This window comes from Mycetomoellerius zeteki, unplaced genomic scaffold (assembly GCF_001594055.1).
Source record: "Mycetomoellerius zeteki isolate Tzet28-1 unplaced genomic scaffold, Tzet1.0 scaffold55, whole genome shotgun sequence".
NCBI classification, from domain to species: Eukaryota; Metazoa; Arthropoda; class Insecta; order Hymenoptera; family Formicidae; genus Mycetomoellerius; species Mycetomoellerius zeteki.
The window spans coordinates 507291-534917 of record NW_017257555.1 but is presented as its reverse complement, the minus strand read 5'-3'; the positions used below and the strand labels follow the sequence as shown (position 1 = coordinate 534917).

General features: G+C 37.0%; 1 protein-coding gene across 1 annotated transcript in view; it reads right to left on the bottom strand.

The window, feature by feature from the left end:
- Positions 1–1050: 1050 nt before the first annotated feature.
- Positions 1051–27627, bottom strand: part of LOC108727825 (discoidin domain-containing receptor 2) — a 149458-nt gene continuing 122881 nt past the window's right edge. The window contains exons 8-16 of the mRNA XM_018456088.1: positions 27323–27626; positions 25660–25844; positions 25218–25396; positions 20211–20321; positions 17897–18006; positions 13039–13239; positions 11123–11215; positions 4293–4434; positions 1051–4162 (exon numbers count right to left, since the gene is read on the bottom strand). Coding sequence (XP_018311590.1) covers positions 3815–4162; positions 4293–4434; positions 11123–11215; positions 13039–13239; positions 17897–18006; positions 20211–20321; positions 25218–25396; positions 25660–25844; positions 27323–27626 — 1673 coding nt within the window. The 3' untranslated portion in view covers positions 1051–3814. The remainder of the gene's footprint in view (positions 4163–4292; positions 4435–11122; positions 11216–13038; positions 13240–17896; positions 18007–20210; positions 20322–25217; positions 25397–25659; positions 25845–27322; position 27627) is intronic.

Genomic DNA, 27627 nt, shown 5'->3' with positions numbered 1-27627 from the left:
TATATTTCGCTCGTGCACGAAAGAAAAAATTTATCAACGATTATAAATATATCAATTTCATTGCCATAATCTTTTAATCATAATGATATACCACTTTGTACGATGCAGTTTAAATTCATCTGAAATGATTTCTAAATTAAGCATAACATCGTATACAATATACGCGAATGCATAATATTAATGACGATATTAATGCATATCATTATGTAGTTTAATGGAGTTATAACGTTCATCTTTAATGGAGTATAACGTTCGTTTCTATCTTGAAAACATCGTAATTGAAATTGTTTTTATTAGCATATTGTTTGGTTGTTATACGTATAAGAAACCTAATATTTCCCTTCGCGCTAATAAAATTATATTTGCTTTCGAGAATTAAGATTTATGATAAAGAAGAGATCATAAGAAGAGTCTTAAATTATTATATTTTATAAATTATAAAATATCAATTCTGTTAGTTGTAATCGTATTTTAAAAAAGTCGCGATTGATGCTAAATGTATTTTCTAAATTCCGAGGCAAGCGTGATTGTCAATAATACGCATTTAAAATGTATATCGAAGAAATCAGCAATGTATATAGTTGAATGACAAGGAAATATTGCAATTAAAATAATATTTGAAATCGAGCTTATCAATATATAATAGGGTCTTCAAAAAATTAAATTTCATAAGAATCTAGCGTGTTCGTACCTCACAATGCTCGAACAAAATATTTTTACTCGTCCCTGTTACTGCAGTTCCAAACATTTACTTCATTGATGCCATTGATAGAGCTCGAATTGTTCACAAAGAATATAATTAACCATCAATGGAAAAAGGGCACGCTAGGTAGAAGTAAGTTATCTAGATTATAATAGCGAATCTTTGCATAGAGAAAGGATTACGCATATTTTCTTTAAGAGTATATTATCCTATTTCACTAACGCCACTAACTAATAAATTATGGAGCAGCTGCGTTTTGGATTTATATAAAGCTGCTAGATCCTAACGTAGGATCTGTATTCTCATCATTCTTCATAATTATTCTGCCTTTCAGATTTTTATTAATATAGAATTGATTATAGATAATATTTTGTCTGAACTACAATTTATAGTAAAAACAAAGTAATTTGGAATAATCCTTTCGCCATGAAGATTTTTGAATTGGTAGGTACAGGTAGATACGTAGAAATATACTAAATTATCACATGAGTAGACAAGTAAGTTACTCGTTAGCAGTAAAGGGCAACAATATAGCCAAAGGCAGCGTTATGCTTATATTGGCGAATCTAAACGCAACTACAATTCATTTTCTATTATCATCTAGAAATATAATGGCAGTCTGCTTCGGACTAAAAATGTACCAACGAGAGAGATGGATAATATTATTGTGTTTCAACTCAGTCACAATCGGTGCGAAAAATCGATTGGCCAAAACGTTTCGCGATAACACGAAATTATGTCTGTTGATCATCCGATACTTTTATGCAAAATGTAAATTAGACTTAACGATCTTAGGCTTAATCGATTGGCTATTACTATTTACTTCTGGCAAGATCAAAAATTGGTATTGCCTATTTCTTACCTCGTAAATTTATACGCGAATTCGCATTAGTTATAATTCTCTTCCACTCGCTTTAGACGATCTCGATTTCGGTGATATAGAAGCAATTCCAGTTACGTTTAAATTCAACGCGTATATTTTAACTACGTATGGCTATGCCTCCGTACCGTCTCTACTCCTTACGTGGTATATTATGTTAATTTATATAAATAGTATTTTAATGATATAACGGTAACATCGTCTATCCGCTAAATATCGCATAAGTTACAATAGTGTCCATCTGGTATAAATACACGGAACTTAAAATCAATCGAAATATATTATCGAAGTCGAGTACAATGAAAACGCGCAACGGACATAAGCCCGTTAATTTCAATGTGTTTGAAAGCGATTACAATTCGCTCTTTCCTTCGCGCATTTTCCCTTTTTAAATTTTATAAGAACATTCCGATATGTTAAACTTTCGTTAACCTATTACCACTTGCTATGGATATAACTTACCGGAAGCTAAACAATTGCCATCGTTTCCACATTAATACCAAATTACAAGCGAGCGCGTGTGGCGCTATCTCAAAGACAATTCGATTTTCTCCCGTCATTCTTGAAAAAATGTAATAATAACGCTCCTTACTACGATACGCCTATATATACAATATTCTAATTTCATTGATCCCGCCTATCATATAAAGTTACAATTATGATGTGTCATAGTCATGATACGTAATCTATTACCATCTTCCAATGCAGAATAGGTAAAACGTTACCCTTCGTCTATCTTACGCTTACGACGTATGATATTCATCAGTTATGACAACAAATCTCATTCACATTAACTGTGATTACAGTAGTTACATTCGAATAAACATGTATTATCGAGAAATCTTTACAGTCACTTAACTGCTTTTGAAGTTATTCAGTATTCCCACATGTATTACGTTTCACATAAATCTCTGTTTAGATACGAACCGAAAGTATTGTTAAAAAGACGTTTAATTTCCTTATTATCGGCTAATTCATTGATGCGTCACGATAATTATTTCGCCATTTCGCGATATGTCTTATGACGATAAAGGATTTCACGATGTAAATCACATGTAGATTCGTCTCACAAATAGGCCCAGAGTGTCTGGGGACGATACCAATATATGTTGAAAGAGAGTAAAGGAGAGCGATAAAGAGAAAGGGAGAAATAGGCACCCACACGTTCATAAAATACAGTTATAATGCTTTACGATATTAACTCGAACAGTCGTAGCGTCTAATATCGTAGCTGCTATATTGCCGTACGTCAATGTGATTTACACATTTCTCATCGAACCCTTAATCAAAATGATATAATCCCGAAGGAGCCTTAATCTTTAAGTAACGATTCTTCCTATTTGCGTAATTGTCTAATTGCGCAGTATAGGTTACCTATCCGTGCAGGAATGTTCACAACTGTATTACAGTTACATGATATTGCTCCTAAGTTCCCGATGAGAGAATTCTCCTCAGTTTTCATTATCTCACAAACGTCCAATCTCCTTCAAATATCCTCAGAGATTCTTTGCCGAGCGGTTATCTACGACGAACTCTTTTTATTCCGCTCTCGTTCGATTGTCGTGTTCCCAAATTCGCGTCCGTTCTTGTCTTTTCTTACATTTTCGAAAAGAGTCCTAATAGATTTATTCCAGTAGAGATCTTCGCATGATACTCTGCCGTGAATACTCGCGTCGAGATCCGTACTTCGTGTCCTAAATCGATTAGATATGCTTGAACAGTCTCGCTACTGAGAATTCTACGAAGATCAGTTGTACGCGACACGCGATACCTTGAACTATTTGTAGTTCAACAAATCCCGTATCATAAGATTCTCAAAGATTCAACTCGCACTTAACTCTTCTACCTATTCTAACTTTATTTCCTGTCTGCTAATACTCGTTGTCCGAAAAAAGTACATGTATGAATGGGGAGACGAAATAGAAGGACGATCGATTTCTATCGTAAACTCCAAGTTTCAAAGCCTTGTTTCGTTGACGGACAATAAAGTTCCATTGTTGTACTTATCGTTTCGATGTCGCGATACGTCGTAATACGTCCTCTCATCGTATCTCTCGCCTTCTTTTCTCAGTCCTTCTCACTCGATCATTATTCGCTCGTTATTTCTTGCAGTACCTCGGATGAGAACATTGTCCGTCATTGTACACTCGTCGTTCCGTTTCAGAAACGAACTTGTTCCGATTTGTATGACTATTAAGAATGTCGCGCTCGTTGAAACTCGGGGCTCAATATCAGGACGTTGGAGCGTATCCAAGATTTTTCCGCTGCAGAAAGAGCGATATCTCACGGAAAGTCGGTCTCTCAGTCTCCTCTCGTTGCCAGCACTCGAGCATCAGATCATAGATGTCTTTGGAGGAGGCGGTGGGTCGAGGCAGATAGTCGAAGCCGTTTCTAGGATCTTCCTTGCAACTGTCTTCGGGATTGGCGTTGCTGCAGTCAGCGGCATGATGCAGTTGCCGCAGGCTCTGCACCACTTCTTCGTCGGACAGATGTTCGTAGGGGACACGTCTGCCAAGATTCAAAATCTCCCAGAGGGTGACTGCGAAAGCCCACACGTCGCTCTTGGTCGTATACTTTCCCTGAAAATTAGATTTAACGTACATTATTCGAGAATTTCGACATCTGACTGCATTGGTTCGAGAATTACCGATAAATCTCGACACATTGCCAAGCGCCATTCGGAATAAAATAGCTGAGGTCACAGCTTACCAAAAATATTGACTCCCATGCCATCCATCGTACCGGCAACGGCATGGTTCCATCGACCTTGTAGTAATCGCAGGCGTACAGTTCATTGTCCGTGCCGAAATCCGAGATTTTGATATGATAAGCCTTACCGACCAAACAGTTTCTACAAGCAAAATTATAACGTATAGAGAAATTATTTGTTCTATTATCATGCGGAGGGAAAATTCGCATCATTTTACATTTATTTCCGTGTTGTTCGATAATCTCCGCAAATCGTTCGATCGAAATATAACGCTTAGACTTTAAGATAGCTCGAGTATTTCTAGGAATTAAACAGGGAGTGTTTCGTCACAAGTTAGCGCGCGCCGAATCGAATACTTTTCCGAGCGGCTTGTCTGAAACGAAAGAGACGCAGCCAGATTGATTTCTCGCCGGTACGTGGCCGCGTGGGGTGCATAACGTGCCCGCCAATCTGCATACGCGTACGCATTCTATGCATGGCAGTCAACCGGAAGCGAGAATGGTTGTCTGCATGTAACATTTACTCGCGTATGTGGTCGAGCTGCATTTCCTGCCCAAACACACACGGATGTGCAATTATACTCGATGCGTGAATAAACTTTCTCCACATTGAATTATCGCAGCAGTAATCGTAAATCGTTTCTTTTAAGAGAAAAGCTTTTGATATCAAAAATTTATTCGTTTGACAGTATCTGCGGAGATAGTAGAAATTGTATTATATATAATAATCTTAATATGTAATAGACGTAATTACTTAATATCTCTTATCACGAATGAAAGATGCATCTGATATTTCATCTCGTTTGTCTTTTGAGCGGTATCTACTAGAGATTCAAGTACTTCCCTGAGGAGAACTTACAATTAGAGATGGATAAGCATTCATGCAACTTCCGCTCAAAGCTTCAGGCATTGACCAGTTCGCTTTAAAGACGAACTAATCTTCGCTATCTGAGAGGCGACCAACCAAACGTTATCCGAATAGTATGGGTATGGAATAGATAGAATCAATTAATTTCGCCGCCGGAACAAAGCTCCAATTTGGCAGCAGAACCTGGTTAATTAGGGGCGCTTTATCGATCATTGCTATTGGCTACTTCGCCATCGGGCTACTGCGTCGATGGGGCTGACCCCGGTTCTCCCTATATTGTGGAGTACGACAGTAATGCAATAAGCCGCGTTCACGCCTCGCGTTGAAGCTGTTGCAGTATAAATCAGGTGTGATGATCTCCGCTCCACAATATGATGGTTAGAACTTTGATCGCTCGCGTTAATACCAAAAATAATAAATCCTGATGACGGAGATCCAAAATCTGTGTAAAATTTATGTTTCATAAAATTTTAATTGCCTAATATCCGAATATAAGATAGACTAATGCTTACTAATATATTATTTGTAATAGTTAATTCCAATAATGTAATATTATGTGCATCGTACATATTCATGATATTGTAATATAAATTTAAAATGATTTTGTGTGATTATTTCAAATATTTAAGGATTTAAAAATATTAGTAGGTAATTCGTTAATGCATATAGAAATTTTACACAGATATATTACTTAAATGTATATACTATTAATACATTAGAAAATGCTATGCTCTCTATGCAAATCAAAGTCATTAATTTCTATTACCTAAATTTTAATAATTCCAAGAGATTATGAGAGTAATTATTCAGAACTTATCTTTGTCAATTAAAATAATAATAAAATACAATTAAAATCATATTCAGTTAATAATAAAATATCATTAAAATCATTAGTTTCTTAACTTATTCGTTATTCATCTCCTATTTCACGTTTATACAAGAGAATTTTAATCTAAAATTATTGTAGAGGAACAAGTATACTGATGATATTATAGTAACTTTACGCTTAAAAATGTGAGGAAGAGAAGGATTACGAAAAGAAAAAATCAGATTATATATCGAGCATGACGAAAGGCCTCCTTCGCATCTGTAATCGAAATCGGAACAAAGACAGGCTTTCTTGGCAGAAAGCAGAATATCTACATTCAGCTCGCGACGACTTCTTCGGTGGATAAAGAGAATCACCCCTGTCATTGTGCAAGTTGCAAGTCGAAGTTAAACTCGGAATCACTTGGCCATTTGACGCAAGCACGGTGCTATTGTCAATAGGAACAGAAACGTTAAGTGTACTTGGCTGATTGACGCGGTTGTATAATTGAAGTTGATTCCCGCGTATATATCAACATCGAAGTCGGACGTTCGGTCTCAAGTTAGATTGAAAGTTGAATATTGGATATGCATTGGAAAAGAAACAAATGAACCATCGAAAGGTTTATCAGGTAGGAGTACGGCGAGGAAGTAAGCGTAGAAGAAAAGCCGACTTCTTTGAATTTTTAACCGGTTGTTCGAACACGTAAGCTCTCGTCAGCGGAGAATAAAATTCTTGCATACCTATAGTCTTCAGTATTCTCGAGGGTGGATAAGGAGAATCGTGGCCTCCTCTATCGCTCGAAGTTACATTCTAAATTCAATGTTGGGATCTGCGAGGCCGAATGACTGTATTACGAGTTAAACGCGCAATACTTTAGTATTAAAGTTTACCTATACTTGCCGCAAAGAAAAGCATAGAATTTTACCGCAAGAGAGAAGATATGAACGAAAGTATTTCCAGATCTTTTAGCAAAAACTATTTCTACCTGAGAAACAAATTTTCCTTTTACAGAGAAACGTAATAATATTTATATTGCATTTTCTTTTTGGCTAAATTGAAGTTAGAAATTGCATAACTATACACAATATTTTGAATGTGAGAATGAACAGTAGAAAAAAAATATTAGACATAATATCGAGTACTACCTACACTTGTTGCCAGAAGAAGAACGAAAGAAAACTCGTCCGGTACATTTGTGATTCAAAATAGGATGAAGGAAATCTCTTTTACCGGAATGCGAAATACCCACATGCGGGAATACAGAATACAGGCTTTTGCTATTTCTGCTCCTTTAGACGTACATTTATTCGTAGTGTACCCACACTATCACCAATCTCCGATGTCGCACATTAACAGAATAACATTATCAGCGTTATTGGCGAGTTGTACTGTAACGCGAGATTTTACCTTCGTTCGTATACAATATCGGCCTTTTTATATTTTTTCCGATTGGTCAAACAATCGTACTGCGCGAATCCACTATCCTTTCCATCTTTAAAGCATTACATAGAGCTATCGATCTTCTCATTCGTTGGTATTCTTTTTCCATTCGAGCCAATTGAATTGCATTACCGTTTGATCAGCAATCGATCCCTTCCTTCTTTTTCACTTGGCTTGACTCCGACAATGACTCTATAGCTATACCGCGCACTCGCGAATGAAATAAGAGCCTGCGATGGATTGGCAGTTTGTCTCGGGCGGAGGAATCGGTAGAACATCCTCGGTACTCGACCAACCGGTTTCGATAACGTTTAAACTCTATAGCTCGGAATCCTTCGCCCGGTTCGATTTAAATGGATAAAAATGTTTCGCTTCGCTCTTTCTCGTTTATCGCGATAGATAAATCGCGCGCAAAGGTCGTTCGATAGGAAGGGCAAAAATGCATTTCCAAAGTATCGCGTGCGCGCCATTGATACCCGCAATGTCCATTTCTCTTTTGACGCCGCCAGTCACGAAGAATTTATGCCCCACGGTGGAATTCCCATACGGTCGCGTATTTCACTGAATATCGTCGGTTCGTCACGCTGACGTATGCCATCAAAGTGGAAGTTCAGCGGTGGTGTCATTAAATTCTGATTAAATTTTGATTAAATCCCGGTACCTATACAAAAGGCATCGATCTATTTGCAACGCGATCGGATCATATCCCGCTTTTTTTCTCACAAAAGCACAGAGAAGGATAACGTATCGCGTAAATTTTTATAAAGCTTCGTGTGTGGCATGTTAAAAATTTAACCAAAGGATTATGGCTGTTGCAATCACAGACGCGGACATTCCACTCCCTCGAATGCTCTCAAAAATATTTTGAAATTTGCAACACCATTAGCATTTCGTCATGAAAAATGCTAATGAAAATGTGAGCTGCGAAAAGATATCTCGTTTCGAATACCAGCAAACATCGAACATAGTGAGTACTTCTCGCAATCATATAAGTTTAAAATTATTATCTTAGTATAATTAATATAATTCAAATTATCTTATTGCGTATTTCGGATTACTTATACACACACACACACGCATATATATATATATTTCTGTTAATCTAAATAAACATTTTATCATATATGACTTTGTGTATGATGGAGTACATGAAATTGGGATGACACAGAAGTAGTTCTGGCGGTAGTTCTGACGATACTTCTGAGCGATATTTCTGTAATCGATGGACCGAATCGTGTCAAAAGCTCTTAGGAACGCTGACAGGGCTGATATCATCATGAAAGCTTCGCAGGAAGTGTCTCTCGCTATACATTAAGATTTACGAGCAAGGATTTGAGAGACACTGTCCAGCCGGAAACTAGGTCCCACGTGCTATGAGAGCTCGGTGGTTTGCGCGAATATGCACCCGCGTGTGTGCGGAAGATATACATATATGCACATATGTGCATCTAAACGTCCTATCGATTCGGCGAGATGGCCATTGCATTTCAATAACAGCCACGTAGATGGACTTTGTTCCATATATGAGATGTGTACTTTGTATTCATAGATCGATGATTACCGATACTGGTCACTGTATACGTTATGTGGCATGAAGATCATCATGAAGATTTATCTACGTAATATTAGAAGCATGGAAATTAAATGGAGATCATTTGAATAACATATGAAATTCATATGAAAAAGATACACAAGTCTATGCAAAATATCACGATAGAATAAGTATAGTAAATCACGCAATTTGTAATATCGATTTTAATTGTAATGAAAGAAATCGGTGCAATATACATTTTATACTAATGCAATATTTTCATTAAATTTACGGGCGCCTGCGCGTTATCTGTGATCGATGGAAAATTCAAGGAGAATAATCGCATGTTCCGGCATTAAAATTTCATTACCAGCACAGGCTTACTTAAATTTTCAGTTCTGCTCTTTCAGTTAAAGACGCGTTTGGATCGAAACATATAAAAAATGTATAAATTCTTTTTTTAGATAATAGTCGGCCCTTTCCCGATTTATACTTAATCTCGATTTATATTTGATGCGAGGCGGAGATCCTTCGATAGTGCTTGAAAGGAAAATCGACCACAAACGTGACAAATATTAGGCCATTATGTTGGATTGAGGAAGGTGGCTATTGTGTGCTCGAAGTCGCGGCACTTTGGGGTTGGTTGCTCCTGCGAAAAACCCGGAGGAATCACTTGGCGAGCGGTCTATGAAGGACACAATATCATAAACTAATCCAGATGGTTACGACAATTGAATGCAATTGGATAAAAAGTAAAAATAAATAAAACGTCAAAATTTTCTACGCTACCATTCACAAACTAGCTGCTTGCTCTTCTCGCCGCATACCTCGCGACGATTCACTAACAAATCGTTGATTTCCCATGCGGTTCTCGGCTCCGTTTGTTTTGGGGCTTATGGAAATGCACTGCGGGGGTTGGTATAATTCAATTTCATCCTGAGAGTGTAACAGGGGGGGAATCGATATCGGTGCCCCATCCCGTTTTAACGGGCTCTCGACGTGGTAAAATCCTCTCTCTACGTACGTACACGTTCCCGAATACAAGCACACACCACGAGAACATCTCTGTTAGTTATTAGAGACTGTGCCAATTAAAGCGGACGGCACAATCTCAAACAAGATCGTGAAGGCTACATCCGTCGAAAGATAATCTCGATTCGCTACTATTTAAAGTCGATAGCACGGATGAAGTCTTGTTAGCCGATGAAGCGGAAAGCGAGACGGGGAAAAATACGGGGAGGATGAGTAAATTTACGTCGGGAGATAAATCAAGAGTGCAACGGATCCATTTATCTCTTCCGCAATAACGTAAAAAACCATGCCGCGACATTCACGCCGCGCCATACCTCTTCCATGCGTTTGGTCGCGACCGACTTTTGAAATTACTTTTCAATAAAAATCGCGCGGCGAGATATATATTGCGTTTTTCAACCGGTTCCCCCGCGACAGGGATCATCCCTGGCTGCGTTAGGAATTATAAAACCCTCTGCATATTGTTGCCGCCACGGAAACGTTGTAATTTTCCTCGCGTCACGTCGACCGAGAAGATTCCCTTGTAATCTTACATCTTCTCGACGCGCATCGGTGCACTCGCCCGAGAAAGAGCTTCATATTCACGTCTGTATTCAAATCTCTGATTCATTCTCATCTCCAATTTCGTTTAATCTAAGACTCGCAGACGGAGTATAACGGAATCTGAAATATACTACTGTCTGTCATATATGTGATAAAAAGATGTACACGATATAGTCATCTTGATTGTTAAAATAGCATTATAGAGAATTAATAACGTGCAATCGTTTGTAAACTTGTATTACTTAAAGCGGCGTCTATAATGAGATTTTAAGGCGTAAATCTTAAGTTTTAAATCCTAAGTCGTAAGAAATTGATCAATCACATAATTGGAGGAAAACGTGAGGAGAATAATTGATTATGATTGCGTCAATTTTTTACGGCTTAGGGCTTAAAAACTCAAGTTTTACGCTTTAAAATCCCATTGTAGACGCCGCTTAATGTATAAATCACGTATTATGCTAACTGCAGAGGACGAGAACCATGGAGTGTTTAGATACAGAGTGAATACCGGTTGAGGACGATAAAGCCTCGCTCGTAAGTTTATTCTCGAGAGATGAAAGCGAATCCGCGAGAGATTCGTTTCAGCAAAGTCCTATTGTACTCACCTAGTAGCCAAATCTCGATGAACGAAGTTCAGGTTCTCCAGATACCGCATGCCCGACGCGATCTGTGCCGCCATGTAGATGAGACAGTTGAAACTGAAACGACGACGAAGTGGCGTGAGTTTGCTGCGACAAAGTTAAGGTATTCGCACTCGAATACACCCGACCGCCGTCGCCTCGGAGGGATTCCTCCGAGGTGTAGGTCGTCGGGAATTGGGGCTGCGTCAGGGCTGTGCGTCGCTCACGATTAATAAACGCGTCAAACTCTCGCGCGGGAGAAACTTATTGCGTGTTAACTTCAGCGACGGCAGTTCGCTGGAAATGAAACCGAGCTCCGGTTCGTTAGAGACGATTGCAGCACTTCGAGAGCCGTAATCTTGAATACTTTAAGCTCGATAACAACAGCACGATGCTTATACGTCGGTGTAGTCATACTTATATACATTATATAATATATTCGTATATTTTAGCACTAACATTATAGCAGATGAATGATCGAACAATGCTAGATTAATGAAGAATCAGAATTTTTTTTGGACTATATAGCCAGATAATATAATTAATATATATATATTTTCTCTTAAAAAAATTGCAATTTCCACAATATGATGTCCTTCAACTTTAATAGTATAGCTTGGTATTGGAAAATATAAATTTCTCTGATGCTACATTTTTAAGTAGAATACATAGAAAGAATAATTTTACTAAAATAAAAATTTAGCTATAGATACAGATCTGAAAATAATTTTATTTCATCATCAAAATATTCATGTAGAAAATTCAAACTGATGAGCAATGCTACAAAAAGTTGTAATATTCTAGCAATTAGCTTGAGTCCAATAAAATTATTTTCAGATCTGTATCTAGCTAAATCTTTAGCTACTTTAGCAAAATCGTTATTTTTTCCATGCTTGCATGTACAACGAACAGTTAAGATCTATTGTATTATGATATTTTTCGTCGAGTTCTCAAAATTATTGAAAGCATTTTACACGAAACGATTTTAATATTCCTTCTTACTCTGCCACTTCAGCAGAATGTTAGCAGAATTTTATCACGTAAAAATTTAAAAGTCGATACCGCGACTTAACGTGTTAAAGAAGCATATACTTATCTATAATGTGCGGCATTTATCAGCGAGCACACATTTCACGGACTTTTTATTGGTGCTACAAAAAAATCTGAATTGGGGAATTTATAATACCTATCATCGTTAAAGATGTGATCGCGGATTCGAGCGCTTTGATGCGAGGTAACGAGCGGATTAATATTTAGTTGCGTTTTCATGGAACGTCTCATATAACCGAAAATTTCCATGTTGCGAGGTATATTAGTCAAGTATATGTACGTATATATATATATATTCCTTTAACTCCTGCGCGGAGCATAGGACCTCTAATGACGTTCCATATATAATATATATATATATATATATATGCGTACATATACTTTTTTACAAAACGGGATATTGCTTTCATGCAGATGTATGTGTTCCATGACTTTTTGGCGATTTTATTCACGAAAGGTACTCGAATTTGATATTTTTGAAGATACTGCATTGCTTTTATTTGGAAACATTCAATTTCCGCGACGACCGTTACATGCAATGAAACATCCTGCACGCGTGCCATTTTTTGGAAAAACGACAGCGAATGTTTTAATAAACACTGCTCTTTCACTATATCAATAAAATAACAAGTCAGCAGAAAAATATTTTAGGCGATACATATTAAATTCATTCTAGTATTATATTATAGTGAAATAAAAAATCATTACGCAAATTCGATAGTAATTTAGAAATTAACGTAATAAGTATTAATGCTAATTCATAATTTTAAGAGAAATTAATTATATACGAAGAGAATTATATATGTGTGCTAGCTTTTGATTAATGTCAGAATGCGTCACTGGAAAGTTACCTGAGTGTCTTGACGCCAATTGGCATGGAATGCGCGTCCTCGGCAGTGATATGCGTCTTGAGGAACTGACAAAGATCCCCATGCTCTAGATATTCCATCACCACGCAATACGGTTCCTCGCGGTAACAAGCGCCCAGAACTCGTGCGATATTGCGATCTTCTAGAGCAGCCAGAATCCTCACGTCTCTTTGGAAGTCCAACCTGTGCAGGATCAATTCAATTCTTCGGTGAATTATCGTAACTAATTAAGTCTACGAGAACTGCTCAAAATGAAAGAAGTCTAATTTCATGTTTGATTTTACGTCAATTATTGTGACGATTATAATTACCATCATGATTATCTTACTCTTACGTAGTTCTAACCGGATCCAATTTTAAAGATAATCTCAAAATGTAGAATACAAAATATATATTCGTATTTTTAGAAATATGAAAAATACGAAATGTATAAGTATAAATAACTATAATAAAAATAATAACAAGACAGATATATGTATATATATATGTACAGAATAATAAGTAAAGTAAATTTTATGTCGCTCTAAATTTTAAAGTAACAAGAGTTACTGATGTCCATCCTAGATAATGACTCTCGTATCGCGTTGCGCGCTTTCTGCATTGTGGTCGCAACGTTCGTACGACGTTAACGGTTGCGGTCGCTATCCAGTTCGTTGGGTCGTGTACTTCCGGATAAGAGAAGCGCTTTCCAGCATATGAGTACATATGTGCGACGCGCCTTTCCACGCAGCATCGTTATTCCAGCCTTACTTACGATCGGCTTGGTAATGGCACTTTTGCGTGATAGCTTAATGCGACCGTTAACGAAATGACGGTGCCCTGCGTATATCGATTCGCTGTAAACTAAGAATTCGTTGGTGCACGCGATTGTCGCGGCACCTTCAAGTCCGACGTGGGCGAAACATACGGTCCTGTTCTTGACCACTATATGCAAAATAGCTCGTTTAGCGTTACCGCCACTCTTAAGGCAGGTTAATGACTTTCGCATTAGCCGAAACTTCGTATTCGCGGTTCAATTTCTCCTCTCTTGTGCCGTTGGTATCGGCGGTTACGCTGGAACGTTCCCCATTCTGTATTGGCGGTGTTCACAGTATCACGAACGTGATGCCGAATTCACAATTTAATTTCGATTTCGATCTACGACTTTGAAAGCATCCTTTGATTTTTCCGATAACAATTTTTAGCACAATGGTACCATAATAAATATAAATTTGCAAAAAAAAAAAAAAACTATACAGAGTACTGTATTAATGAATAAATTTCAAAAAATGTATAAAAGTTTAAAAAAAAATGTTTAAAATAAAAAATTATCTCAAGATTTAACTATAACTTTTTGATCATAATTCTTGAAGTAGATAAAATTGGAACTTATACGCGTAGCGAACAGACCTTAGCAGTTTTTTTTACAATGATGAAACTTTATCATGATTTCGATAATTCGAAGAAATGATATATCCGTCGTTTATCTCGAATGGATGCAAATCGGAGCAGTCGAGCCCACGCGTTATTTTTAATAAAGTATCAGCGCGAGTCATATACTGTAATATGCAAGCATGGTGTATAAAACATTCCTTATCTACCGTCAGCATAGCCTCTTCCGAATGGGCGGCTGCACATGCGAGCATCCTCCGTTGTACTTTCCTTATTTACCATCGCATGGAAGATTTTTGCGATCCCGTTCTACGCGCGACGTATGCACAGACAATGCGAATTTTCATGAAAAGAACGACTTTGTTAAAATATCTAAAAATTTAGCTAGATACAGATTTGAAATTAATTTTGTTGAACCATCAAAATAATTATACAGAAACTCAAGCATGATGAGTAACAGTTACAAAAAGTTTTGACGTTTTAGCAACCAGCTTGAGCGTTGTATATAATTATTTTGACAATTCAACAAAATTATTTTCGAATCTAGCTAAATTTTTAGTTATAGCAAACCACTTTTTCTGCCGTATTGATATAAAAGGATAGAATATGATATCACTAAAAAAAAAGTTTCGTTCTATGAATGAAAATTTTGTGGTAACAACAAAAATTTCGTTGAGATATATCGAATAAAAATTTTTGGTTAAAATATATTAAACAAAACCGTAATCTTATGGAACTAAATTGTTTAGTTGATATAAACAAATATTTTTGTTGTTTACAAAGAGAAATTATTTTGTAAAAAATAACTAAATATTTTAGCTTGAACAAAAATCAACTCAAATATATTCGGAGGAGTTAGGATACAGAGTTATACGTAGTAAAAATGTAATTAATATTAGGATAATGAGCGACGAATTTTTTGTTATGAGAAATTCTCTTTATCTCTCACGATGTGATACGTATGTAAGAGGGGGGATTTGCGGTTCTCCATACGTCGCAGTTGCTCGCGTTTCAACACGGAGGGCAAACTCGTCGATGTAGTCACGACAAGCTATAAGTCATCCACGCGACAGAAGCTTGTTGCGTGAGTGGATGCTGAGGATCCGCCTAGAATCTTTCGAAGATCTTTCTCGTACAAGATAAAATACGATGAGTCTCGGAGACTATGCGTATATCTAGTCATTTTATATAGAATCGACAGAACTGTCGTGATTTTTGCGAATTGTTCTGGCACTTGAAAGTCGATCTACTTATTAACTCAAATATTTAAATATCAATGATATTTTTATAAAGATTTAAGAAATGGATCGATTATGTGAAAATTGATCCTCCCAGAGATAGCGGAATCGATGAGAGAGGTTTAAAGTGATTGATGTAATGGTTAACAATAAATTAATCACTTTCGTAAGATGCTTGTGCAATCACTTCGCACACAACGCGATGCACCATGCACCGGGCACTGTTACGGAATTGCAATGCAGCGAAACTCCTCGCGCAAGTAGATACACTCATGCACGCTAAATCAGCCAAATTGCTCGCTATTCTCGCTCGCATCGTCTGAGACGTCCGACAGATTGCTCCGCGAACGGAGTCGACGAAATTTCTCTTCAGGTCAGAGCCAGTCTGCCGAGCGGCAATAGGTCCCGGGCGTTGCGGTATCCAATGGGAAGGGCCGTCGATTTTCGTCGATGTTCATTGGTGGGAAGCTTTGTCATCTCCACTACGAGATCTCCCGCCCTTCGTTCCGCTGCACACATCGGCCCATAGTGCGCGCCAAAGTCAGCCCGATACCCTATCTCCCGGTCATTGTATGCAAATCCGTTCCATTCGTGGAATCGAACTGGCCTTTTTCTGATGTCTGACGCGATAGCCACGAGAACGATCGTCCGGGAACGGTATATCCGGACGTTTTGCCGCCGCGGGGCTTCCTCGGTGGACGTCGCGGCGCGACGCGGGTCGTCGCATGCATTCGACCAGAGAACACGAACGGGGATTGCTCGTTCTCTATCTCCAAATTCGATGTATCATATGCTGTTGCCGAGAACGATTCTCTCGCATAATTTAGCTTACTGCTCTCTTCTTTCGTCATCGCATTTTTGGACGTGCACGTTACGCTTATTATGCAGACTCCCATTTTCATTTCGCGAAAATATTTCCTCTTACGTGAATTTCGATAATGCGGGATAATCGAGCTGAAAACAAGCCCTTGTTTTCAACTAACGCGCACATGGAAAGCAAAAAAAAAAACGATTTTGCTGGAAGCAGATTTGAAAATAATTTTGTTAAATCATCAAAATAATTATGCTAAAAATTAAAAAATGTTGAGAAATGTTGCAAAAAAATTTTGATATTCTAACAACCAGTTTGAATTTCCAACAAAATTATTTTTATAATCTGACAGAATTATTTTTCAGATCTGTATGCAGCAAAATTTTAGATTTTTCAGTAAAACCGTTCTTTCCGTGCACGTAACGACCGAAATAATTCTCTAGGAATATTTCGAATGTGTTAGATATTACGCAGAAAAAATGATTTTACTGAAGTATTTGAAAATTTAACTAGATACAGATCTGAAAATAATTTTATACCATCAGAATAATTACACAATTAAAAATATCATGAAATTTAATATACTTTTAAATTATATGAGTTAAATTTAATTTCATGACATTACATTAATATGTTTGTAACTGAAAAGTATATTTATGTACATGTATATAAAATTTAGTATTTTTCATAAAATTTTATGAAATTTAATGTATAATATTTTCCATATTTTATGTGGATTTGTATGAAATTTAATGCTCACGTTCATTACATTTAAGACAATCATTCATTACTTTTCAGTCCTGCTTGACCACAAGCTTTTGTTATACATGTTACTTAAATTCATTATGAAATTTCTGACAGTATATGTAGAACGCTTAAGCACTGATGACATTGCTCTGCGAAAAATTTTAATATTCTAGAAACCAGCTTGAGCCTCATATAATTATTTGGATCTTTAATTATTTGAATTATTTATCTTTAATTATTTGAATGGTCCAAACAAAATTATTTTCAAATCTGTATCTGACTAAACTTTTACATATTTTAGCAAAATCGTTCTCTCCGTATATTTAACGTACAAAAAGTTTATTAGATCTGAGTGTACTTCATCTGGCATTTTGTGATCAATTTGTCTGATAATAGGAATCGAATCTTCTTGACGCAGGCTATCGATTTTATTTTTTCATAGCTTATGATATATCGGTTGATATTAATAAATGAATGCATAAAAATCGCGAATACGACTGTATGGATAGCAGGTGTTGTAGAAATGCGTCTTTATGTGAATGTAAAAGGTTTATCGTCGCACACGCGGAGGAAACGGACTAGAGGAAGGCAGAGAGTCATGCTTGTTCAATCGAGCGTCACTATAATGAAACAGAATGCAAATTGCGACTTCCATATGGACGTGTATACTCACTTTTCCTTCTCACTGGCTTCCGGTAGTAAAAACTTGACGGCCACGAGTCGCTTGCCAAGGGTAGTCGTTGTCCCGTATTCCGGAATCCCTTCAGCTTCCGCCACGTATACCTTTATATACATAATTTGTTTGAATTGCGTTATGTATATGCATAGAAGCTACTCATGACCAGGGTAAATTTGACAAGAAAACAAGAAAATTTTGTAATCTGTTGTAACGTTGACGAATCTCGGTTGTTCGTGATTTTACACAAGCCGACTTTTTGCTAACTTTGTTTATCGTTTATATTGTTAAAATTTTTTTCACACACACACACACACACACATGTAAATAATAATAATTTTGCAAGATCATTAATTTTTACTTGGTTTTTCAATTATGCAGCGAAATAAATTGCACTACAAAAATTTTTTGTTCAGTCAAAAATAATAATGTATACCAAGAAAAAATTTATAAGTTTATATACATATAAATTTAATGCATATACTATTAAGAAAAATTATTTTTTTAAATGTACTTCTCTCTGTTTTTAATCTTAGCATATAATTTCTGAAGAAAATACCAATTCTTTTGCGACACAATAAAATTTAAATAAGTACAATAAAAAAAAGTCACGATTTACTCCGATATAGCTCTAAAAACGGTCTTCTCTGAAAAACAAAATTTGATCCTTCCCTTTACAATGATACGAATTAAAAGAATATATTCTTTTCATTAATTGTATTAACTGGAATTTTGGTGGAAAATGAATGACTTAGAATTCTGGTTAAATCTACTAGAATTCTAGATTTAACCGGAAATCTAGTAGACTAATCTCAGAATTCTGGATTGTTCGTTTTCCATCAGAATTCCAATTAATTCAATCAAATACTTTTCTCCGTATAATATACGAAAATACATTTAGAGAACTCTTTAAGTCTTAATAACTGTAGTGTCTGAAAGTCTAGGACGGAAGTAAAGGATAATCAATCATTGTATGCATCGCGTAACACGACTGTACTTTTCTGTGACTTCCGTAAGAGATTCTTCCGGCAATCTCGCACGAAGACGATTGATCTCGTAAGTCGACCGGGACTCGAGATCGACGTGTCCGATCTCGCGTATACCCATAGGAAGACCCGCACGATCGCGTCTGCATGCATCCGCATCCACGGAAGCCTGACGCGGCAACTGGCAAACGGTGCGAAACGAACGAGCGTTTCGACGATCCTCCTCCTCGCCCGTTGTCATTAACGACACGTTGTCGGTACCCGGAGCGGGAAACAAAAGGGAATTATTAGCCGCTCTAACGCATCCTAAACTGATTATCCTCGACGACCCGACGAGGTGCCATTGTGCTGGCGAAGAATAACACGTCCCGGGTACTTCATTAATCGACGTATTGTTGCGCATCCTGCGCATGTTGAATTACCCGTGCACGCTGCGCGACCAACAAACGGATTGATTTCGCGATCGTCACCGTGCCGGAGAAGTTGCGACACATTACGTAAATTTACGTGAGATAGTGCGAACTTGCTTTTTATTCGCGTACAATCGTAGCGGTAATGCTGATAAATTAATTGTTATAACGGCGTAATAAATTTTCTTTGTTACATTGAATGTCCCTAAAAATGAGAATGATATAGACTATGTACCCTAGATAATTTTTAAATCTCGAATTAGAGAATATACAAATAATACACTAAACACAAAAATAATTGCAATGCTATTATCGTTCGATTCGTCGGTTCATCGAGTGCTCGTGTCTAATTGGAATTACAGCGAGTGTAAAAATATTTGTACAGGAGAAATTTTCATTTAAAAAAGATTATTAGATTATTTTTAGAAAATAAACATTAATTAGCAATTTTGTAAAATAAGTTTGTTCTTTATCGATAAACTCTAAACAATTGCACACTGGAGCAGTAAGTTGAAGTGAAACAAATATAGTTCACGTTTGTTTTCACGATAAAGAACACACTTATTGAGTACGTGTTGTCCTTATATATAAACAAAAGAGCTTCGCGTGTTTCCGATCTAGAAACTAAATTTCTCGACCGTAAGAATACTTTTTGTGCGTCTTCAAATAATACAATTTTTCATTTTTGTTTATTTTCAAGATAATAGCATATACATATATTTTAATTATTACACTTTTTAAGTAAAATAATTTTGAAAACCATACAGTCTATTGTACTCTTTATTAATAAATTGCTAATTAATGTTTATTTTTTAAAAATAAGGTCTTTTAAAAAGACATCTCTCTTGTACGAATACTTTTTGCGCTCTCACTGTAGATACTTAATATTCACGGGTGTAATAACAACGTCATTACCGTTCCGAAGGCGCCTTCGGCAAGTTTGGAGAGCATGCGAAGGCGTAGCGGTACGCTGGTCTGCTCCAGACGTCTCTTCAGGGCCGAGAGTACCTCCTGTTGAGTCGGCGACTGTAACACGAAAGTGCAAATGCATTGTGCGGATTATCCGATGATAATCAACGATCTATGATCACGCTAGTCGCGCCGGGGCGCATCGTAGGTATCGCAGGATCTACGACCGTCATTCGACAAACGGCTTACCCCCTTCGATCTTCGCGTTCACGTGGATTATCGAGTGCACGAAAGAGCACGCGGAACTGTAACACAACTTACAAGTATTTTATTGGTCGCGAAGTAGGTATCCCCATTGTTGATTGGTAAAAGCCGACTTGTAGAATGTTAGATACGTGATATAGGTGTATCTTGCGCTACTTTCATCGAAATATAATATTTTCCACTGTTGAATCATGAGATATTTTATTAATGAGATATATGAAGATTTATAAAACATTGCAATATTGTTTTTGTAAAGGAGAATGGTATAGAAATCTTATCGAATTATTTCCTGGATTGAAGGATCGAAGTATACGACGAGATTGATAAATGTTCCATCAATTTCAAATTGTTGCACGAAAATTGATACATTCATATAGTGGCTAATAATATGCTGTGCAATCGTCGTCTATATTTATTCAGAGATACGTAAGTGATCGCGGAAGTCGTTTGAAACTTGATGTTCTCATAAGTGAGAGTGACATGAAAAGAAATATTGTCGAATACGTTGGGTACTCGCCGAGTAATCCCCGTTTTACGGATAACAGTGAATCTGCCGAGAAGGATGATTGGCGTTGCTACGAAGCGTCAAGGCCAGACTCGACGCGACACGGGGTGAAATGTTTTGACTGTTTCGAGTGGCGCTGTCGGGTGTCAATCACGAGCAGACGTCTCGACGTAGACACGGGCACTTTCGGATCTGGAGCGTCCCGTCCCGAGCATTGTGCCCGGATCAATCTCGATTCACGCCGCGGAAACCGTACGCAAAGCGCGATACCAGATGTGTCTATCCACAGGACACACGCGTATCCCGACGTAGAGAAAGGACTCACTCGACAGTGAAGAAGCTGTTCGCATTCATGGCTTCGAGGGAATCGATCGGGGAACAGGGCGGCAAATGCTTATCAAGTATTCTCCCTTATACTTCCCGATATGGACGTATAGAATACCTATTCAAAGCAGAATATTATACAGTAAAAAAGATACAGACACCTTCGTCCGTTGAATGATTAACGAGCGATCTCTTGCTTTCGTAACATTTGTAATAAAGATTGTTACAATTTTTTAGAGTTCGTTGTTTTTATCGAGAAATATGCGCGAGATATATTTTGCTTAACTTTACAATTTTTTATGAAAATATATATGTTAATAGAGAGATAGTTCTGTGCGATATTTCTAAAATATATAATTATATAATATATAAAATATATAAATATATATTAATAAAATATATAAATGTATAATATAAAAATAAATCTTTTTGTTCCAATACAAAAATTATTTATCTGTAACATGTGTCTTCTCTGAATTATTTTTTTACCATTATAAGACGTGCCAAGCTCACGTGGCTCTAAAGCAAGAGATTACCCGTGACATAAAATGTTGTACGTATGAGCCGTATACTCTTTGCCGGCACTCGATACGGGATAGTTGGCGGTGAAATCAACCCCTATCGCACGATATTTTTGCGATGTCGACTGAATGAGTCCTGTTACTGGAGGTGGGGTGGTTGGAAACTTGATGACACGACGCGCTTTCTCTCCGCAATTAACGGAGCGGACTGAACGGAAAGCCGCTGGACCGCGTAATGATGATACATTCCATGAGGGTTGCAGCAGCGGGCGTATTCGCGAGAGGATCCAGTCGACGTGTCCTGTCGACGGGAGTTCGTTTACAGGCCGAACGACGACGGCGATCAATCGATCGATTTCGTGGACAACGTTGACTATGCCGCCAGTCTCCGGTTCTGTTTCCGGCGCGTGTGGGACGAGTAGTGATAGCGATTTATTGTCTAAGCAGAGTGGCGTCACATGATGGCTATTTTGCATTCGCAACTTGCTCGACGATTCGTTCTAATTATCCTTTTCCGAAGTTATGTCACTCGCAGGGATGATATTTCGCGCAGCTCCAATCGCGGAGATTATTTCCGCGTTAATTATTTTCGTTGTATTTACTACATGTAGAACATACATTCATGTAGCCAGGGTTAGGAAAGTTACTTTACAAATTACTTATAAGTTACTTTTTATTCTAGAAATTGAATACTATAAGTTCAGATATTTTAAACAATCACATTATGTTAAATTAATACTTGAACGTGTTAAAAACTTAACACGAAATTTTAACAAGGATTTGGGTGAATTTCTGTTTCTAACACAAGTATAAAATGTTTCTATAAAAATATTTATAACCTGGGTATAAAATTGTACAGTTTCAATCGTCGGGTAGTTTTTATTCAAATCATAGACATGTATGCCATTATGCGATAGTAAGAATATCGATTTTATTGCGATTTATTTACGATCTAATATTTCTGTATGTTCGAAGTGCATAAAATCCAACGAATATTTCAAAGAGAGCTTCCACCGTATAACGTTGTCGGTCTCCAGTTGATCAGTATCGCCGTATCGTTGATACAGAAAAAAAAGTATCTGTCAGTGCCGATTACACACGCGCTTTTAAATTGATCTTCGGCCGCGATCCCGTGATTCTTTTTATGTCGATGGAGAACCCAGGGGATCGTCTCGCGTGTTCGATCTTGTGTCCGGAGGGGTTCCTGCGCTCTTTTCCGCCCTCGTACAGAACTCTGGACACGAGCTACGTTATACTGTACCCACGGGAGATATATCCGCCCCAATGTTCCGTTCTCGTTCCACCATATTGATTTAAATTATTAATTGCGAATTTATCTTCGACCGGTGGAAAGTTACGTTTAATGGTACGACAACGACCTGCACATTTTTCTTGGCTCTTTATTTATAGAGCGCACATTAAGATCGGTCGACATTATTCGTTAAATTTTAATACTATCGCCTTTCCTTTCATTCTTGATTAATTTAAATTCTCGTTGTTGCCTTGCGATACCCACGATTATACTATGCCAACTAAATTAAAGATAGATCTCTGTCGTATACTTTCATTAGATAATTTTACAATATAAATACTAAGCGAAAAAGATATAACATATACAAAAACATATAAAAGCTAAAAAATATTTTAGATTTTAACAACGTTTTCTAAAGCTAAAGATAAATAATTTTTTTATATTAAAAATTGATTAGATTGAATTTTTTTTCTCAACCAGATCCTTATTGAATTTCTACAATTTTAGTAATATTGATATTACAGTTAACAAAAAATTTTATTTTGTTCATTAAAAATTTGCCAAGTCATTTCTTTTGCATTCTGATTTACATCGAAACAAGATTGGCAAAATTCTATACTTTTTGGATAACGTCTGTGCCAGTGATAAAAAACGATATTTTCCGAAAAAAATCGACAAAAATTGATCTTTTTCAATTAAAAGCAATAAAATAAACAGAATTTTTTTTATCGATATCCTAATTCAGTATTCTAGTATCACTGTATTCTAGTTTAGCGTCAATTGTGTGTGAGAGAGTGTGTTTTTTCATTTAAGCTTCATCCAAAATAAAATAGTAATAGAATAGGAATCGATATAACAAATTCGTTTTTGTCACAAGATATTGAATGTAAGCACAATATTGCCTTTACTAATAAACGCGAACCAGATCTATATTGATAAAAATTTTTAATTCTGTTATTATTATATTTTTCTTATAAAACTAAAAACGAATAAAATTCAATAATATTTATATTATCTCTAACTTTGTTTAAAAAAAATATATTTCATATATTAATTTGAATTAAAAAAAAACTATCATTATAAGATGTTATTATTAGTTCGTTTTTTTTTAACTGTCGTAATTAGTATAAATTACTAGAGGAGAAGGTGGTATTATGGCACCCCAGTTACATTTTACACAATAATTTTGTTAATAATCAATATTTAAGTTTAAAACTTGACAATTACATTCGTTAAAATGTTGTTGAATCGATTTTGAACTCAAAGTTACGAAATATTTATTACTTAGGATATTACTAATAAAAATGTGGTGACATTGCATAATAACTTGAAGAAAAAAATGGATGGTAATGTGGCCTTCCATTAAAAAAGCCTTAAAATATTAGTTTTGTGTAGAAAATATTTGGTTACCAAAAAAGTAAAACATTTTAAAATGTATGCAAATGAATGTATATACATTCATATAATTCCTGCATATAAACTGTTCAGTACTAAAAATCTCAGTACTATAAAGATAGTACACGTAATATAAACTATAGATTAACAGTAGAGCTACAATCGATTATCAAATAATTATTTCGATATGAAAACTTCAAAAAAAGAGTTGAGTAATCAATATCCATAGAGGGCCACATTAGCAAAATGTCATGCTATTGTTTAAATTTACATAACTCAAAATATATACAATCAAGTAATATGTTAAATAGCAAATAACACACTTAAAAATACATATATTGAATATTGGTAATATTAGCGTCATGGTGTAACGGCGAGCTACTGAACTAATTCCATAAGTAATCATTAGGATTCGCTATATAATAACGGAGATATTAAGGGAGGCTATAATATACATTGGCCATAATACCATCTCTCTTCTCCTCTATAATTAAAGTAAAATATCTTTTTGCATAAAGTATATAAACATATTTTTTAGTATTATATATTAATCATTTTCGTAATTCGCTACTTCATTTCATTGAATAAGTCTGGAACGGTAAAATTCAGAATCTATCATAATTTTTTCCACTTATTGGACTCTTGTAGCCAACTCTGCATTAAAATCTAGGTTTGTCTAGCATATATATATAATTAACTAACGTAAAATATAAAATCAAACTCGTGAGGATTAAGAAATGCGAATTTGTCACCTTCTTGTCCTCGGTCTTGGTCCGCGAGTTCTTGGAGAAGAAGCTGTCCTGATCGCCAGTGGCGTTGGAGACGGTCGCCCCGCGGCCGGCGCCGGCATCCTGATTGAGCAGGGGCACCGTGCCGAGTTCCGGTACCGCATAATCGTACGACGTGTCAACTGCACCGTTTGCGTACACTGCTGCGGATGATATAGCAAAGGAGGAGCGAGCGCAGAAGGGGATGGTGTATTGATTGCGGTCAGGGCGAATGCTTTGTTGCCGGGACGTATGTAGGTGCACAGCCGTTGGCACAGGAGCCGCGGCGTTTGAATGTGTGTACGCGAAGTGCGTACGTAAGTGTGTGTAAATGTGCGTGTCTACATGAGTATGTGCGTATGCAAATAGTCGCGAGTGGATGTAGATGTAGACGCCGTAGGTGTAGATGCGTTCGAGCGCCGCATACCTGAGTGATTGATGTTGGTGCCCTTGTTGTTCAGCATCATGTCTTTCATCTCCATAACGACGGTGCTGTAGCTGTAGTACGGAGCGTACTTTAGTGCCTGATATGGCTCTTGGTAGTCGTCCAACTTCACGATGTCTAGAAGACGATTTCCGAGAGGCAAAGTCGGCAGAGAACCGCCTGCGTATCTGAAAGAGAAGCGATTGATTAATAGTCTGAGATCATTCCATTTATCATCAGGTCGCGATGGCCAATAATTTCTTGTAGCTATAATAGGGTAAAGCGGGATAATTTAGATAGATGACAGAAATTTTCAAATTGTATAAAAGATTGAGGTCGCATAGTCTATTCAATCAAACATATCAAACGTACACTGTTGATGCAATAGTAGTATATGTTTTGCATTTGTCATTGAATACATTATACGACCTCAATCTATTATATAATTTGAAAATTTCTATTAAATTACCCCGCTTTACCCTATATTATTCGTTCTCTGATAATCACGACGAAATAAGCTATATATTTCATTTCGTGATATAACGTATATTCCTTTTTGTACATGATATTGTCTATCACTTATGTATACATCAAATTACCTCGTACAGTAAGCATTTTTTATCAATCCTATATAAATAGCTTCATTTAAACCGTAATATATTAATGCGGTGAGATGTTATAATCCCCGTTTAATCGCATTTAAAAAGAATTGCGCATCTAAAATGTATTGAAATAACTCTGACTTTGCGGATCATACAGATCTTCGGTTTTCAAGAGCAGTATATTTTCCGCTTGGAAATTTTAGTATTATGTGTGCGGAACACGCGGTCCGTCAAAGGCTCAGCGCAACATTTGTACGCCTACTTGAAGTTGCACGTTACACGTTCTCTCTTTCGGTACGAAGCTCGCAACTGCAATATCGGATTGCACAAAGCGGACAGGGAACTCGGAAGGGGGGGATCGATGCCGAAACTGGTGCGGGATGCTTCGGAGTTACGAGGCGGCCGGAGGATCTCCTTTGGAGACATTCGTGCCGCACAAACTCGATATATTGCCCGAGGATGTCCGTTATTGGACGTTATTGGACGTTCGCTAACGAGCATGGTGGATGGAAAGTTTATTGGAAGGCCGCTTCCGTCATCTGAGCATGTGTCCTGTGGACACAAACTTGGAAGAAATGAGGAATACGGCCACATACGGCGGTCGTGTATTATCATTAAACACGCTTCGCGATGCAAAAGCCAGTATTCGCATGACCCTATATCCGGCTGTCTAGACGTCCATGGCCGCGCAATAAATGAGAATGTCGGTAAAAAGTAATAAAGACCATTTAAAGTTGTTTGAGCTTACTGCCAATAATTAATAAATTGAATTATTTTAAAGCTATTTAAAATATCATTTAAATATTTTAATTGGAATATTGTAGCGTGAAAAATATTGTTTTTGCTCGAATATTATTTTTTAAAATCATGCAATTTTATTTTATCTTTCAACAATTAATGTATTTTAATCATAAAAAAATTATATTAATGTAAGGTACACGTGAAAGCGCATTGAAGAAATTACATCTCGGATTCTTCTTATTATTTAAGATCGTATTATCTTTAGCAGTTTCATTTCCTTTTTGCAGTTATTTTTTCATTTTTCATAAAGTAATCGATTGTACCTTTCATCATCTTCTAAGGTGTACGCCATCAGAGCTGCGCCTTTCTCGACGGTGGCGCAGGTGGATCCTAAATGCGAAGGGGCTTTACCAGTCATAGGGCTGGCGAAGCACTTGCGTTGCCTGTGTCGCGAAACAATCAGAAATATCGCTACGGCGAGTGAAAGTATTACGGCGGTCAGCACGCCGATCACGATCGCCATGTACGTGGGGTCGTCGTGTTTCGCAGTCGAAACCGGTAGTTCGCCCTCGGCGGCGCCGTTCTTCTCGACGAAGACATCACTCTGGATAGGTGATTCGGTGGTCGG